This window comes from Paramacrobiotus metropolitanus, unplaced genomic scaffold, assembly GCF_019649055.1.
Source record: "Paramacrobiotus metropolitanus isolate TYO unplaced genomic scaffold, Prichtersi_v1.0 Parri_scaffold0000188, whole genome shotgun sequence".
Classification (NCBI taxonomy): domain Eukaryota; kingdom Metazoa; phylum Tardigrada; class Eutardigrada; order Parachela; family Macrobiotidae; genus Paramacrobiotus; species Paramacrobiotus metropolitanus.
This window is the reverse complement of record NW_026570408.1, coordinates 64,842-81,219: the sequence shown is the minus strand read 5'-3', so window position 1 is coordinate 81,219 and position 16,378 is coordinate 64,842. Positions and strand designations below refer to the sequence as shown.

Below are 16,378 nucleotides of genomic sequence, written 5' to 3'. Positions count from 1 at the left end.
ACAGAAAAGCATGCGATCTTTTTGTAGGGTACACTGATGCAAGGCCCGACATAGGTGGATTCTGAGCGACGCTCGTAATTCGCAACACTCCACACAAGGTCTTACCCTTGCTATGGCTACTGCTAATTCAGCACATTTACCAACTGTTGAGAGCCCCTTGTTCCCAGCGCAAGTGCGCAAAGCATGATGCTAACCTGGCACTCGGCCATTTGAAAATGGTACCAGCGCTGAATTTTCAAACAATGGAATTCCAGTGCCTAAATCATGATTCTAAATGATTACGACTTCGCAGCTAAATGTTAACAAAGCCCTGGGTGTCCAACGATTGTCGTTTGAACTGTGTATGTTCTGCTTTACTACCAATTAGCTGTAACAGTAGCGCAGAGCGCACGCAGTCAATAAGAGAATAGGTGAACTCAACTGTACCCAAACAAAGGTTAATTTAAGCATTACCCGCTGCACTCTGTATTTCCAGATTACCAGTTATCAACCATGCTGCCGATGACTATGGTTGCTAAAATTTTGCTTATCCGCACACGGGGCGGAAAGCACGCGAACAACCGGTCCATGTGCACCATCAACGACAAATACCCGCCAGCCAGCGGTGACCTTTACCTTTCATAAATCGCATGTACACCCGAAGATGTGGATTGCGTGCTTTTTGACGGTTACAAGCTATACCGACGTGAGCAGGTTTTTGTTAGCTATGTTAAGGAACTGCTAGGCGGGCGCATCCCATACCGAATTTTTTCCATCTTCTAGGCTGTAGTTACGTTTTTCAGAGCTTTGCAAACCCATAAACGGGTATGTTCGAATGACTATTCGATGGCAGTTATCAATGTGCTCAAAAACTAAACCAAAACAGTTCTTGAATAACAGATCGTCGAAAGAATGCATTCGCAAAGATCGCATCTCTGGTCTTTCATTTTGGATGCTCTTTTGCATTTATACAATATGTATCTGTAATTAAACTCAGAGCTACTCGCTTTGGTGTATGCTTTTGTGCGTGTACCGATATCGCCGAAATAAAAATTGCACATTTCCCATTACGATGTATTCTTATATTCGTACGATCAGTGCTTTACAGTGTAATTAATGGCTCATTTAAAGTGTCACCTTTATTGATTTTACAGTGTCTCGATTAATGTCTCTTGAATGCCTTTTAATCAACGTGGTGCTTCCAGCTGGTTCCCGTAAAACCTCTCTCGCGTATAAATCTAAAGTAAGGATTTAAACTGTACTTGAAAGTCTAAAGCACAGATTAATGTTGCTCGTCAAACTGGATTGTTACCGATATTAATTCCTGTTCTGGTTCTTGAAACTAATATCTTAATTCGTGACTGTATCGTCGGGATAAGAAGCGGTTGCCGGCTAGGAGCGGAATAAGTCGCTCTGGTAATCCAGGATCTTGGAGTAATTTAATAAGATTAGTCTATAGCTATGCTTCGTAACGATTAACCAGAAACCTGATTCCTTAGGATTTCTTGAAACCCCGAACGATCCTCCACAAAACAAGAGTCTCACAGTTTAAGCATTCAGCAAAACTTCTCTATAATTTATAAGGAACAGGATTTAAGCTTAACGTTCATCATACAACACGTAAACGGTTTCATAACAAGGAAACAACATAATAAAAAATTCCACCGCATTAAACATTCAGCTCATTCTCAAACACCAAAAATGTACTTTCTTCACAATTTGCCAGACCGCCACGCGCAAATCCCCCAACACCATCATAAACAGAATCGGATCCATGACCGTCTGTACCAGAAACAAAAACGACGAGATAAGAAAGTACACCGGCATATAACTGACATCCATGAAACAGCTCATCCCATAATACACACTCCCGGGCGTCCACGTCAGCGTCACACTCAGCGTACTAACCGTCAGCACGCCGAACGCTTTCTTGTTATCCCGCTGCCGGCCGCCGTTCTTGGTCATCGGCCCCGTCGTGATCTCCTGCAGCGTCGGACCGTCCATGGCCGAGCGTACCAGACGCTGCTGGCGACGCTGACACAGCAGATGCGGATACGCCACCGTAATCAGACACTGCGGGAGGACAAACACCACAAACTCCACAAAAACGTTCCACGCAAAGAGGTGTTCATAATTCAATTGGCAACCACTGCTGTCCAGTGGTAGACGAACTCTAGTGTTAAGAATCAAACCCGGGAGGCAGGCGGCGTGCACGTACACCCAGACCATGGCGCAGCCAACCAGCGCGGTGCGTTTCGTATGCATGTGCGTATAGGAGTGCGGAAAGGTCAGCGCCCAGATGCGGTTGACGGTGATGAGCATGTGCGTGTTGACAATCGTCCCGCTGAAGACGTAGTTGAGATACTGATAAAGGTCGCACACCGCTGGCCCCATCCACCACACGGAATACAGGCCGTTGACGATGTCCAGCGGGATTTCGATGAGAGTGTACACGAAATTCGTCAGCACCAGATTGGCGAGGTAGAAGTTGAAGGGAATGTGGAGCTGCGGATTGAGGAGAAACGCCAGAAGAACCAGCCCATTGAAGAGCAGGGAGAAAGGCATCAAGACCAGCTCGCTGATGGGGGTGAAACCCCAGGTTACGCTGATTGTAACCGATGTGTTGCTGATGTTCGACATTATTCAGAATTTCAAGGCAGCACTTCAAAGTCTGTGTTCGTGCCTAATATACAACACAAACATTAAGTGCGGCGAAAATGCGCAAGTATCATTATTGTTGTGGAACAGAGTGCAGTGTCATGGCGCAAACGCCGGCATTATAAACATCCTGCATGCGCGCGCGCGTAGTGTCCTAGTTTAATGGTCGGCGGATGGCGCAATTATCGTGTTTCAAGCATCGACTAACAGGCTACCTCCCGGACGTGCATCACATGGAAGAAAAACAGCTACAGCTCGGCATTCATGATGAGAGATCTTGCACACCTGGGTCCTTATTACCTTAAACGCCGTTTAACCACACTCCACAACGCCGTACAAAAACAACATTAGGGAAGAAAAATGCCGGTACACAGGCAGCGTATATAACACATTTATTAACGAAATGGCAACACAACCTATGCATTATTAACAGGGTTAATTTTACATCCCACAGAACAGACAAATACGAGGAGATCATGTTACAGCCAATAATTTAAACATTCAGTTTTTATACGGTAGCGGTTTCCCGGGTAAACAAGGTCGTATAAATTAATTGCCGGAATGAAGTATGTATCAGTCCATTAACGCTGAAGGCGTAAGCTGGAACGGTGTATAGGAGCAAAGATACACTCGGTTCTCGCCGCCAAATCGTCGTGATTTTATTGCGCTTGACTGCGACAGGATGACGGATCGCACTTAATTATCTTGATGGGTTGTACTGTATATGAAGGTCGCGCTTTTCTTCCACGACAACAACAATAAGCATGCACGATCGCAACCGGAACGGTGCGTGACTGCAGGTGAACAGAGTGTTCCGTAAATCATCGCCAAAATAACCGCAGTGGTATTGATTTTTGCCGGAACAATAACACTGTTTTGCACTCGTATATCCCACAAACCGGACACGTGAGTTTACTTTGTGGAATTATAGTCACAATGAACGATTGAATGACGGTGTAGATACGAAAACGGGATGCCTTTTATGTGCGGCTCAACACCGAGCGGCTCAGCGGCGGGCATGACAATAGAATTTAGGATCCTATCGTGACTTTATCAGCCGTCGTATTGCACTAAACAGACATGTTTGTTAAAGCTTTACCATTGTAAGCCACTCGCCAGTCGCAAACAGTTTAACATGATTAAAAAAGGCAAACAAACAAACAGCTTAATATGATTATTTACTTACTGTATCTATATTTCAGGAAAGGCTTTATCTTTTCGCCACCGCTTTCATAATGTACGCGTAACAGTAACTAACTGCAAGCTATAGACAACACAATCGCTGGAATTCTGATGCCGATCTACGGTCCACCGGTATCCATTGATGTATAGTACGTACAAGTATGTCCCTGCGCGAGTGCAAGAATTGTTGTCCACTTTATGATAAAAATGTTTATTTGCATTGTTAATATTAAATACTGCCCTTATTTATTTGGATTTTTGTGTCTCACCATGTTTATTTAAGTAAGTATTCTATATTTTTATCATGGTCTCTATTAATTTTTACGTGTACGTTGTGCTCATGTGCAATACGTCATACAGTTTTGTTACGAGTTACACAGCCTCCATGTTTGTACAATTGTAATTAATATAAACCAATATGTAATATGCGCACAGACAGATCCCGCGAGGTTTCACGTGCACGTGACGGCAAGCGGCATTTGAAAGTTTTCCCGCAAAACTGTTGCGTTGATCAAAAAATACATTGTTTTTTAATGCAAAAAATGTGGCTTCCGGTCAAATGTAAAAAGTATTTATTAATTAAACACGTTGCGTAATAAAATTGTGCATCTACTCTTCAGTGAATTTTTACGCAAAGTACTCGGAATGAAAGCGCATTTCAAATCACAATTTCCGTTCAAGTAGCATACGTATTCTTTATGTAGCACAAGTATTCTTTATAATGGCAGATACAATGATGGTGGAAAAAAAGTTTAGAATCCTTTTATCGGTATAGCTGCCGCCAGTTTAGCCGGCAGGGCGGGTCCGGTGCCCAAGGCCATATTACAAGCCGGATTCAGTCCCACGGGCAAACTCATATCCCAACGGCTGGGTATTAGATCGGAGAATTTCTTGCAGATCTGCGCCAGGTACCAGTCGGATGCCTTCTCGATGTAGGACTTCTGTGTGGTGGTGAGTTGTGGCGGCGGAACCTTCGTGTGCACCCAAGCCATGACGTCGTCGCAGTTCTTCCCGTCGGCGTTGGGGGTGTTGCAGCGGTAGAGCACTTGGAAAAGTTTGTAGTCGGTGAAGAGGTTGGTATAAGTGTAGCTCACTGTAAAGCAAAAAAATGCCAGCCTGAAAATTTTGAAATTTTATCACAAATTAAAACTTTCCTTTCAGTATACGTATATCTAAATAATATCTTTCATTAATTACCGAAGATAGTCTTCGAGATAAACTCTGATTACAAAAAACGCTACGGTCCAAAAAGGGTCAAAGTTTTATGGTTAACCTTTTATTTATTTTTGTAGTACTTATAGTAAACCTTTTACTTAATTTTATAGTACTTTTTTACTTCAACCAGAACCAAGTTTTAAGCAATGATTAGCATTTCCGGAAATGTTAAAAATGAACAAGTAAATCGGTTGTTATTCTGCGTTGATTGAAGAAGTAAATTCAGTAAGAAACTGTTAGGTAACCTTACACAGCTCATTGGGATCTTGTCCAAAGTTAGCGATGACCTTGCGCTTGCCGTCAGACGTCAGGTTGCCGTACTGGCTGATGATGCTGCACTTGAGATTGGTGGTGGCCGGAAAATCTTGCGGCCAGTAGCCGTTGTAATTCCACGATGTAAAGTAGGATTTCGTGGGGCCGGGCTGCGGATACGCACCCAAAACGGTGGAATTCATTACCAGATTGTATGCGGAAGCATCCGCGGCAGTCCCGCCATCCAGATGATAGTACTCATGCCATAATCCCACGGCCTATGAAATTGATATTATTCGTTCTGTACTCTGATGGTATGAATAAGTATACAGGGGGAAAAACCATGTCAGTCGAACCAATTCACGGCACTGCTGCCGTCACCCGGCTGGAGTGTGACGTTACGGCAGTACATATGCGGCTAAATCAGGCGCGGTACATAAGCAGTTAAGCACCAAGTTTAGCCACAACGTAAAACTCCAGCCGGCTGACGGCAGCAGTACAGGGGAATGGTTCGGCTAGACTGATTTTTCTCCCTATATTACCTACTCTATACTTCTATGCTACAATTAACTCAAGTAACAGTGTCGTCTATGCATGTACAGATACCAGCTTTGCGGTTGTTTTTAATTCGGTGGCCATTGTCAATATGTAAAGCATTCAGTTAACTGAAAATAAGTAAATCAGCTTTGGTAATGTTGGCATAGAAATTTAAAGCTTCGAAATTTTAGAGCGTTGCATCTTAACGGTCTTTGGAAGGCCGAACAAGCAGCAGCGGGATTACTTTATAACGTTTTTAATCTATGAGAAATTTCTCGCGGACTTACTAAAAAGCCTAAAAGCAGTGCAAAAATGCTATCAGCAGCACCACGTTTACAAAGTTGCAACATAAAAAAGCACTTGTAAGTTGTAATTGCAGGAGTATAGTCAATTATACTAAGTTACCAACCACTAAAACAGCAAATCAATACTAGTGAGAATAACCAAAATCGTTGTACGTACACAATATTACGGTATGTGCGCATTTTGTTAGAACTGAAGAAATTATTTACTAAAAGCCAGTAAAATAAACGGGTGTTTTTTGAAACTAGGTAGTTATCTATACAGAAATGACATACCCGTTCCAAGTCTACTAATGGCTGTCCAGCAACGACAATCGGTACTTTAGTACCAGCGGGACATTGTCCTACAACCGTCTGAATTCCCAAAAACAGCACAGCGGAAGTCCACAAAACAGCCATGTTTGCCGACAGAATGAGCTCACTCTATCCGCGTTGTCCACAACGGAATTCTTTAGTAGTTATATAGAAAAATAAGCAGGCCGTTTGCCGGTGCTTTGAATAAAATTTGCGTGCCTGTCTTTGCTGCAGACACCGCCACTTGAGAACACTCCCCATTTTTGCGTACAAACCGCTGTCCAAAGCACAAGTTTCCGGTGACACAAACATAAAACACAAGATTTCACGTGGACCGAGAATTCTGCATTGACGTCAAGCTGAACCAAAATTTCTTTGCAGATAGCAGTTTTTGTAGTGTTACTGCATGCCTGGTATTTGAATTACGTGAGCAAAGTGTTATCGTACATTATCCTATGAAATTTGAAAGAAAAACACACTGACGCGCTATTAAGGTATTAAAAAACCGTGTAAAAATTGTAACCGTAAACATAATTGATAAAATAATTGTTTACTCTTTATTAAAGTAAATGTGGTTCATTTTTCTTGAATTAATTTTTTTTTAATAATGAACCCCACACAAATTATCAATTTCATACGTTTAGAAGAGCCGCAAATTTGTGGAATTAATCACTGCAAAAAAAGACCAGAAACATAGAATGTACCGTAGTATCACAAAGCGATACTGTGGCCTGATGTTTTATTTTAGCCAATTTTGGTTTCCAGTTATGTTTCTCATCATCTGTGCATGTCAGTTAACAAAGCCGAACAGATTGGCTGTTATCCCATTTTTCTCTAGCTGCTGGGGAAAAACGTCTGCCCCTTAGGGAACAGCGCCTTGAACGCTGCGGACATGGGCGGTTGGTCCAGTGCGGCGTTGCAGGGCGTGGTCTTGGTGAGGTCCCATTTGCTCGGCATCATGTCGGCGAATTTGTACTGCCCGCAGGCGATGGGTGTGATGTAATAGTTGGCGACGGCTTCAATGTACTGCTTTTGAAAAGTAGTCAGCAACGGGGGTTTAACGCGGGTGTGTACCCAAGTGTAGGGCTCGTCGCACTTCTTCCCGTCGGCGTTGGGCTTATTGCACCGGTACAGAACCTGGACGAGGTTGTAGTCGGTGAAGAGGTTCACGTAGGTGACATTGGCTGCAAGGACACAATCGTGAACAGAACGGTGCTTAATAATTAAGTATTATTATATCTTTCTATACGCGGTTGTGGGACTTAACTGCTGCACATTTAAATCCGAGCGAAGCGAGTAATCCTCATGAAAACCCAGTTCCAGTATTAAATGACTTTGTCATATTTATGATGCTGCAATTTCCGCTGCTTTGACATTCTGTTAGCTACAACTGCAGTGTCGTAATACGAGAAAAAACTTCAAAAAGTGAGAAAAAATAAGAAAAATAAATATCTTAAACATATGAGAATCAAATAAAATAACTGGAACCAACAAAATAATACAGGTAATTAAATTTTGCTTTTTTACCGTAACATTTTTTAAAATTCTCCTGTTGCGGTTGGCCGACCGACAACCGATTATCGCCTGAAACGATGCGCGTAAATCAGACAGATGAACTTACTGATTGCATCCATGCCAGGAGTGGTGGCGAACTGGAACATAACCTGTCGTCGGCCGTCGGATGTGAAATTCCCCTGTTGCCACATGCCGTTGCATGCCGATGTCGTGGCATCCAGGCTGCTATACAGCCAGGTGGAATAGTAGGAAATTGGGCCCCCGGATGGCGACGGAAACGCTCCAATAATGGTGGCATTCAGGCTCAGATTGTAATCGGTGGGATCGTTGGCCGCATTGTAAGGTGTATACGGGTAATTGTCTTGATGATGGTATTCATACCACAGTCCAACTGCCTAAAACACCCAAGCCTCAATTGAAATTTAATTCACCCTGGTGAAGTTTCTTTGTAATAACTGTAACTTTTCGCTCTGTTCCACCTAAAGCAAGCCTTTCACATTTTTTAAAAATTATTTCGGTCACTCAAAGTTTCAGTGTTCGCGCTCTTATACAGTGATACACTAATCACCCGGGTAATGACATTTCTAAGCAAACGATGAATTCAGAAAATATTGGATTCAGAAAACACAGGATTAAAAAATGGATTAAAAAAGGCTAATGTAAAGTGAACGAATTAATCAGCGTAAAACATATTATGCAACATCAAAGATTTTTATAAAAATAACAACACATTACACAGGGAGCCGGTGAAGGGTAATGAAGCTATCTTTACACTCCCATGTAGAAAATGATAAAACTTAAAGTATTGTCATAATTATGAAATATTCATAAAAAAAATTTAAAGCAATCTGAATAAATTCTAATGTACCCGTTGGGTATCCAGGGGCTTCGCCGGGAAGTTAATCGGCACAGTAGGACACTGTCCAGCCACCGTGCCAATCAGAACGGCACCCAACAGCATGCATCCAATACGGGCCATGGTAGCGGTAGTCTGTCGCGTGTATTAGCAGCGTATGGCCAAACATGCTTGCTACAGTCTCGGAATGCGTTATATACCACCGGAAGCACTTGACGCGGGAATGACAGGACATCTCCCAGACCCTGATGCCGCATGCCATCTACGAAATAACAAACCCGTAAAACCGCCCACGCAGCGCATTTTCCCCATAAGTTTGGTCATTTTTACGCAGTCCAGACTACGATATGTTGGCGCCATGTATTGTGGCAGTGACTCGTAGAATTTATACCGGTTTAGTGTCTGTGGAATGTGAACACTCGTACCTGGGCGAGAGCGCATTATGATTGTAATTAAACGAGTATAACGTACGGCCAGCATGGCGTTCTGTTTGTAGATAAGATACCGGTTGCTCCTTTATTTAACTATTGACGCAGCCTCCATAATAAAATTAATAATAATATTAGAAAAAGAAAAAAAACGATAGACAGGAAAATACCTACCCGAATATCCTTTTAACGGCTAAGAAAACATTAATGCATACTTTCCGAACAGCTGCAGATAGTATTCTTCCTTTGATTCACTTCCAAGATCTTCGGTTAATACTCTATAATTTATTTTCTTCCTGTACAAGCTGTACATGCAAGCCCGGTGAATAAGCGGAGCGAAAAACAGGATTCGTTGGTAACCTTAAGCTCCATACCACGGCCCGCAGCGCCACACTGTAGATGCGTTACGTTATCCTGTTAAATTTTCTGTCGGCTAAATTAGCTGTCGGCTAATTATTTCTGTCGGTTAAATTTTCTGTCGGCTGTCGGATATGTGGTTTTTGTGCCGATTATGGCAAGCGTTTAAACGCGATCTGCAGACGCTTACGTTAAACGAGAATGCAATCGCATAGTACTACATAGTACATACATGTGTAAATGTCCAGAATCAACAGTCATCAAAAATATCTCACAAATTTGGTGATATACAGTACAAATGTATAATTATGTTAATACTTTAGTACAGCGTTTCCAACACGAAGTTAGCTGTTATGAAATAACCACCAAAGACGAGACAGACACTTATATAAACGGTAAACCGGTGTGTCTTATTACTGTATTGTAAAGTCTGCTTGACTGATACATCGAAACAAAAAACAACGGAATAACCATATCCTTTACCGGCAATACTTTTCACCATAACACTTTATTCCTCATAGATGACCGCTTTCTCCAGATGCCAACGAGAGCGCACAACGTTCGATTGCATAGTACTAACTGTCCGGTATCTACAGCCATCATAATATCACGCCAGTTCCATGATCCAAAAGGATTCCCATAACCTTGCCATTTGTTCAGTACCTGCAATTTACGAAGGACATCCTGAATGACCGTAAAATACACTTCAAAGTTCTAATACAACCTACGAAGCAAGTACAGGTCAAAAATTCTCCAGTACAGTACGTACATGAACAATATCACCTTGGCTGTTTCTATCCAAACCAGGAGACCGTATCCATTGCATCAAATCCTGCAGAACACCGGCATGATGTGGGTCGCTGAATTTTACAGCGGATGTCTCAAATACATTCAGTGGAAAATTAGTGTCTCCAGCGATCTCAACAGCATCGTACTCAATCACTAAGTCCTGATATGGCTGAAACGGATCAACACGTTTCTCCTCGGATCTGGGTCGGTTGCAGTACAAGCTCAGGAAGAGGTACTGATAGCTGACTTTCCTAAAAATTATTCGGCCGCGATTTTGCGGAGCAATATGATTCAGTAGGTTTTTTAATGACACCAGTTCCGACCAATATTCATCATCGTAGCCCTGCATGAACTTCATTCCGGACAAAATAAAGGTGTCAATGTTGAGCGGCTTAACGCTGCTGATACGCCACAGTACGTCTAGATCGGTACCAAAACTGCGTAACTTGTTACCAGCGGTAAAAATCAGGTATTTCGTCTTGGGCGTAATGCAATGAAAGAACCAGGACGCTAGAATGTAGAACCGGCCGCTGTAGGTCAGGTCGATAATGACGGAGCGTGTGCACTCTTTTGACAGGATAATAGAGTCCCATGTAACGCAGACAAGTCTGATAGCGAATTGCTGGAGTCCGTTTAAAGAAAAAAATATCGTGGTAAGGATTTCCACCGGAAGTCTGTAAAGCGTAAGATCGGTTGCTGAAACAGCGTTATTCCTGTCAATGTTTGATCCAGGAACCATGCCAGGGAGAAATGGAAACCTTTCTGCTGATAAATCGCTCTCCTTTAACGAACGCCCAAATGGTTGATCCCCGTATAATGCACGCACACGATGCTCGTGCACAATGTGGGCGCTTCGCTCGCCGTCGACGAGCACTTCGGCAATACCGTAGTGACGCTGCATACATTTATCCCCTAACATTATGCATTTGTACCATGTCCATGGTGTATTCAGGGATAATTTCAATAGCACGTACATTTTATCCGCCAGATCGTATTCTTCATGCCAGCATTGGGTGGCGCAGCGGATGGTATGCGGCTTAGCATCGTCGTCGAGAAATATGTTCTGGCCGGAATACGGAAACAGCTCTGGGTCTTTCTTGTAAACGTCGAAATCGATCAGCCATCCCTGATCGGTTTTATCCACAATCAAGCCACGCTGGACTGTGCCATCACGCTCGACGTTCACAGAGTTCCGATGGTAGACTTTTCTGGCAAACATGGCAAAAAATTAGTAGATTCCGGTTTTGCGAAATGCGATATACTGCGCACTGTTATACGAATTGTAAGAATACAGTCTACGCTGCGTCGCTGCTAACTATGGTTTAAGTCTAGATAAGCTATCAAAAGACGAAAACAATCTGGTTGTTGCAAGGCCTTCAGATTACCTTTAGAATGATAACACCTTTCCTCTGCGAAAACTGGTTAATAGGCAATACATAGCTACTTAATGCAGATAGACAAAGCATCTTTCGCGGGTCGAAAGCATGGAAAATCAAAAGAAGTGGGGTTTTCACGAGAGCTGTAGGCAATGAATACTACTAGTAAGTACTTCAGAAAGCGCACTTATGTATGTAGTACTTATATCAGTCCAAAATCCTCCGTGCGTACAATAGTCTGTTAAGTTATTTACAAGGGCAGTTCGTGTCGGCATTTTCAACAAATCTACAGAACACGAAATTTTATCTCGGCAGAAACCGGGGTTTGTGGTGACAACGGAAGTATTTCCAGAAATTTTATCTTCAGAACTTTATGCTTTACACTATTTTTTTAATTCTCGAAGCGCCCACGAACATACGGTGCGCCCCGAACATACGAAGCGCCCACGAACATTTATATTGTAAATTTAATTTTTAATCATTTTAATTAAGGTTAAAGTCGTGGGCATATGATGTGGATTTGGTTGCACGAGATTTCAGAGTCAGAATGTCGTGACTAACAGATGCCGTAATCGCCACCAGGGATGCCCCGATATTCTTGACCGATATAGTTGCTTTCGGCTAGTAAACGATTTCAGAAATATACCAGCAGTGTAACTTTTCTGTTTTTCACCTGGATGCATACGGATAACAAATACTGTACTTACTGAAATCTGTGTCTGCAATCGCGAAAGCATAAGCGCTTTCTTTTGATGGCAGGTTTGATAACTCGGTGGCTGGTATTAAAGTGTTCGTTCAAATTATGCATATAAACCTACCCGATAGTCGTTTAAGTCAGTTTAATAAAGTTTACTTTGGGTTAGCCGTGGAGGGAATACTGACCTACTGTATTTTAAATCGAGCTGCAAACTGCTATCATGCGCTTTTCCGCCTATACACTGATGCTAATTGTGCTAGCAACAGCACTGCATTTCGCTGGTAAGCAGTACCCTGACATGAATTATGCTGGGCCGTTACAGTATTTCTCTGCATATAAGTAAAATTATTGAACATTAAAAAAACTGGTTCTTTTCCCGAATTTTCGGCAAACCGGAGTAAAACTTCTGTATTTTCCCGCAGTTCTTTATTTTCCTGGCCCAAAGCCAGCAGAATACAAAGATTACGAGAAAAAAAGTTTAGTTTACATAAGATGCTTCTAGGCTACCGTATTATGCTGGTGGGCGGTAACGGCGCAGTCGGCTAAGACTGCTGAATCTTCATAATTGTGTTACGGTTTTCAGCTGATGTGAACGCCAAACGCGCAAGTACCGACGGCGTCGTATGCCAGCACGGATCCCAGCGATGCGGCCACAGGGACTGCTACCGTCCACAGGATGGTGAAGCCTGTGAAAATGGCAGGATTCTGCCGCCACCCAAATGCGGATTCAGTGAGGAACGCTGTGGCAGTAAATGCTACCATAAGTTTCGTGAAACGTGCACCAACGGTACAGTATGCGGAATGGGCGAAGCGGCATGTGAAACGCGGTGTTATCATCGCCTTCGTGAGACCTGTACCAATGGTACGGTTTGTGCTATGGGCGAAGCCGCTTGCGGGACACAATGTTACAACGTCATTCGCGAAACCTGCACTAATGGGAGAATATGTGAGATGGGCGGATCGTGTGAGAATTATAGGGCTCGGCAATCTCTGGCCCCTGTGAAGTGTGGATTCAGTGAGGAACCTTGTGGCAGTAGATGCTACCATAAGTTTCGTGAAACCTGTACCAACGGAACAGTGTGTGGAATGGGCGAAGCGGCCTGTGGAGATCGTTGCTATCATAGAATTCGCGAGACCTGCACTAACGGGGTCGTGTGTGGAATGGGCGAGGCTGCCTGTGGAACGAATTGTTACAACGTAATTCGTGAAACATGCACCAACAGTATCGTGTGTGGGATGGGCGAGGCTGCTTGCGGAACCCGGTGTTACAACATTATGCGGGAGAGCTGCTAGCCTATTCCCATTGGATCGACCACGAAAGTCGGCAGAAACCTTGTAAAAAATCGGGGCGTTGCTAATGGTCCTCGATTTGGTCAGAAGTGCAAGTGAGCAGAGGCGGTTCTGTTCGCGATGTGCTCGGTTATTAGCGGTACATAATCATACAGACGACCTGAGTTTTTGCAAGTATCAACTTTTAATTAGCGTGCAGATTAGTTTTAGAGTTTTGATTTGCTGTTCGATGTCAGATCACTGCAAGACGCAAGTCATCTACGTAGTTTTGTTTTCTCTACTGCGGCAATATTAAAGTACGTATAACTGCCATTTTCCGCTTGCGATGTTTAATCTCGACCAAGAAATGTGGGTAACTGACAAAGTATCTCTACCCTTTATAGATCTGAATATATCGTTTAATCCTGTGGCTCTGTACCGCAGCGTTCCAGTGTCACTGTCGTAATTATTTCTGCTGTATCGTTTACAGATTTCACATGAATTCCTTCAGAAAGCCTAAATTTTAAAAAAAATGGAAGGATAAATACAGCAAGGATCCGTATGAATACCAATGTTCTCCGTGATGAGCAAAGCTGTACAAAGTGATTGCATTTAGAATATTGTGCGATACGTTACTTAGAAGTTAGGAGTGCGAGAGTAAGACTACATTCGCGCAGGATACGTATTGCTTTCGCGCAGGATGCCCAGCGTGTTTGTTTCTTGGTTTTTGCCACGTCGGTGACGATGCTCGCCTTCCACGTTGTATGATACAAGCCATTCTGTTGGTGCAGGTGACATTCTAAACCACAAATCCCCTGACTGCGAGTTGTTGAGGTTATTCTATTATAGCATTTTGTGACTGTCGGAGATCCTTGCATAAGGGCATGGATCCAGAATGGAGTACCGCATGTTGGGTTCGTCATGCTTACCCTACTTGAAATTAAATTTTCGATTTTGGTGATACCATTGTCCTTATTACATTCGATTCGTATACATTTGGTTGGTTTCCTGGTAGTTTAATTGCCTGTTTAACTGAATCATCGGTGTTTATCAATCGACGCTCAACCGAGGCACTAGAATTCCATTTTATTATACTGATTTTGTATGCGTGGTATTACTGTAAACCAGTCCTGTGGAACGTAGTACATGTGCCATGAAGACAATATCGCAATCCGAAAAAAATCAGAGAACTGAAGGGTGAGGACACGAGGAGCCCTGTTTAACGACGCATTTATGGACGAGATTCTCTTCGGCGTAGCGCTGATCCTCCAGGTACTTCTTCGACCTTCCGGGGAAATCGCAATCCGGGAGGTCATAGAGCCAGGTATTGTAAATCATATCTTTGGATGATACACACATGAACTGAAACCGGTCATCGATGGCGTCACGGATTATGGCATCCTCCAACGGCGTGATATCCTTAGGCTTCTTGCGGGTCCACACCGACATACCCGGCTGCTTGCAGACGCTTCCGAGGAAGTTGTCCGGGTCAAAACACCCGGCGCGTAGATAGAATAATTCGGGCTCCAGATATAGTTTGTAGAACCAATGCTCTTGCACTATAAAATAAAGCATAAAACCCAAATTCTTTCTTTCAGATCGGTAGTGTGATTTAAGCTGCGTACCTGCATCTCCGGCGCCCAGGTTGGGACTCAGCCGTGTTGATCCGTAGCAGAATCCGCTGCTCGTCGTGTTCTGCATAACATAACCGCCCCAGCAGTTGTGAGGTGCCGCGTCAAAACGACAAACGGCCGTTGTAGCCTGCATGTAGGCGCCGTTTTTTGAACCTTTCACCCAGCCAATCCCGCGGTCTAGTTCCATACAGTTAACGAAGTCATGCAGTTCGGGACCGGCGGGACCGTACATGTACTGGTACCAAACGCCATTTTGCTGTAACAGACATTGATTGATTATTTATTACATTACTTAAGCGTCCACGATTTGGAACTCCTGAGTGCACAAGCTCAGAAACGGTCCGAGCGGTTAATGCTTACACTATAATTCATTAGCACAATTATTGCAACAGGACTCAGCACTTATTAGCCGCTGTAAAAGCTCACATACATTGCTGGAATGATTGATTAAATAATAGCAGAATAATATTAGTTATGTAACCCTGGAGCCTCAATTTCCGTCCATACAAAGTGTATCTCTTATATACGCAGTACATATTTGCTTTGGGCAAACCAGCCTATCTCTTTATCAAAGGTTAGAATTATACGCAATATTATTTTCCTTTCTTTCATCAAACATTGTACTATAGCCGTTAAAATACGAACACTGCGACTTTTATCACGTACTGGTTAATTAAAGCAATTGAAGACTTGTACATTAAGGGCTGGTTACCCAAAATCACTGGTAGATATTTGTCACTTACAGCTGGAGTATCAAAGGCATAACCTGTCGGGATACCGGGGACGCATTTGGGCAGTTGGACGTCGCTCGGTTCAGTGACCGCGTGCTGGATCGCCTTTACGGGTGGCTTACTGTGGCGCGTGCCGCCGGCAACAAATCCAACCGATGCAATAAACACGAAGGCAAGTACCAACATCATAGGTCAGTAACACGAAACTAGAACCGCACTCTATGGTGGCTAGTTTGAGCGCTGGTTGTGAAAATTACGTTGGGAGTATCTGTAGTTGCAAACTTATAAAGCAAAGTCTGGTCGGACA

The 16,378-nt window shown here is 43.2% G+C and overlaps 6 protein-coding genes across 7 annotated transcripts; 1 reads left to right on the top strand and 5 right to left on the bottom strand.

Moving 5' to 3' along the window:
* Positions 1 to 1,656: 1,656 nt before the first annotated feature.
* LOC129600671 (5-hydroxytryptamine receptor 1D-like) lies at positions 1,657 to 2,619 on the bottom strand. The gene has a single exon (XM_055499213.1). The coding sequence runs from the start codon at positions 2,617 to 2,619 to the stop codon at positions 1,657 to 1,659; it is 963 nt and encodes a 320-aa protein (XP_055355188.1).
* Positions 2,620 to 4,374: 1,755 nt separating this feature from the next.
* Positions 4,375 to 6,599, bottom strand: LOC129600654 (uncharacterized). Its single transcript, XM_055499195.1, has 3 exons — positions 6,402 to 6,599; positions 5,285 to 5,564; positions 4,375 to 4,912 (listed from the first exon to the last, which is right to left on the bottom strand). Exons 1-3 carry the CDS (start codon positions 6,522 to 6,524, stop codon positions 4,572 to 4,574), a joined length of 744 nt encoding a protein of 247 aa, XP_055355170.1. The 5' UTR covers positions 6,525 to 6,599; the 3' UTR covers positions 4,375 to 4,571.
* A 514-nt stretch (positions 6,600 to 7,113) lies between these two features.
* LOC129600655 (uncharacterized) lies at positions 7,114 to 8,968 on the bottom strand. The gene is made up of 3 exons (XM_055499196.1): positions 8,803 to 8,968; positions 8,041 to 8,329; positions 7,114 to 7,603 (listed from the first exon to the last, which is right to left on the bottom strand). Exons 1-3 carry the CDS (start codon positions 8,911 to 8,913, stop codon positions 7,254 to 7,256), a joined length of 750 nt encoding a protein of 249 aa, XP_055355171.1. The 5' UTR covers positions 8,914 to 8,968; the 3' UTR covers positions 7,114 to 7,253.
* Positions 8,969 to 9,824: 856 nt separating this feature from the next.
* LOC129600653 (uncharacterized) lies at positions 9,825 to 11,627 on the bottom strand. 2 transcript variants are annotated; one of them, XM_055499192.1, is made up of 2 exons: positions 10,345 to 11,627; positions 9,825 to 10,238 (listed from the first exon to the last, which is right to left on the bottom strand). In XM_055499192.1, exons 1-2 carry the CDS (start codon positions 11,581 to 11,583, stop codon positions 10,071 to 10,073), a joined length of 1,407 nt encoding a protein of 468 aa, XP_055355167.1. In that variant the 5' UTR covers positions 11,584 to 11,627; the 3' UTR covers positions 9,825 to 10,070. The 2 variants fall into 2 exon arrangements, with proteins under 2 accessions (XP_055355167.1, XP_055355169.1); XM_055499194.1 differs by having other exon boundaries at positions 10,359 to 11,627.
* Positions 11,628 to 12,397: 770 nt separating this feature from the next.
* Positions 12,398 to 14,037, top strand: LOC129600662 (uncharacterized). The gene is made up of 3 exons (XM_055499203.1): positions 12,398 to 12,499; positions 12,604 to 12,718; positions 13,021 to 14,037. Exons 2-3 carry the CDS (start codon positions 12,658 to 12,660, stop codon positions 13,728 to 13,730), a joined length of 771 nt encoding a protein of 256 aa, XP_055355178.1. The 5' UTR covers positions 12,398 to 12,499; positions 12,604 to 12,657; the 3' UTR covers positions 13,731 to 14,037.
* A 740-nt stretch (positions 14,038 to 14,777) lies between these two features.
* LOC129600648 (uncharacterized) lies at positions 14,778 to 16,378 on the bottom strand. Its single transcript, XM_055499188.1, has 3 exons — positions 16,084 to 16,378; positions 15,332 to 15,596; positions 14,778 to 15,265 (listed from the first exon to the last, which is right to left on the bottom strand). The coding sequence occupies exons 1-3, from the start codon at positions 16,258 to 16,260 to the stop codon at positions 14,889 to 14,891; spliced, it is 819 nt and encodes a 272-aa protein (XP_055355163.1). The 5' UTR covers positions 16,261 to 16,378; the 3' UTR covers positions 14,778 to 14,888.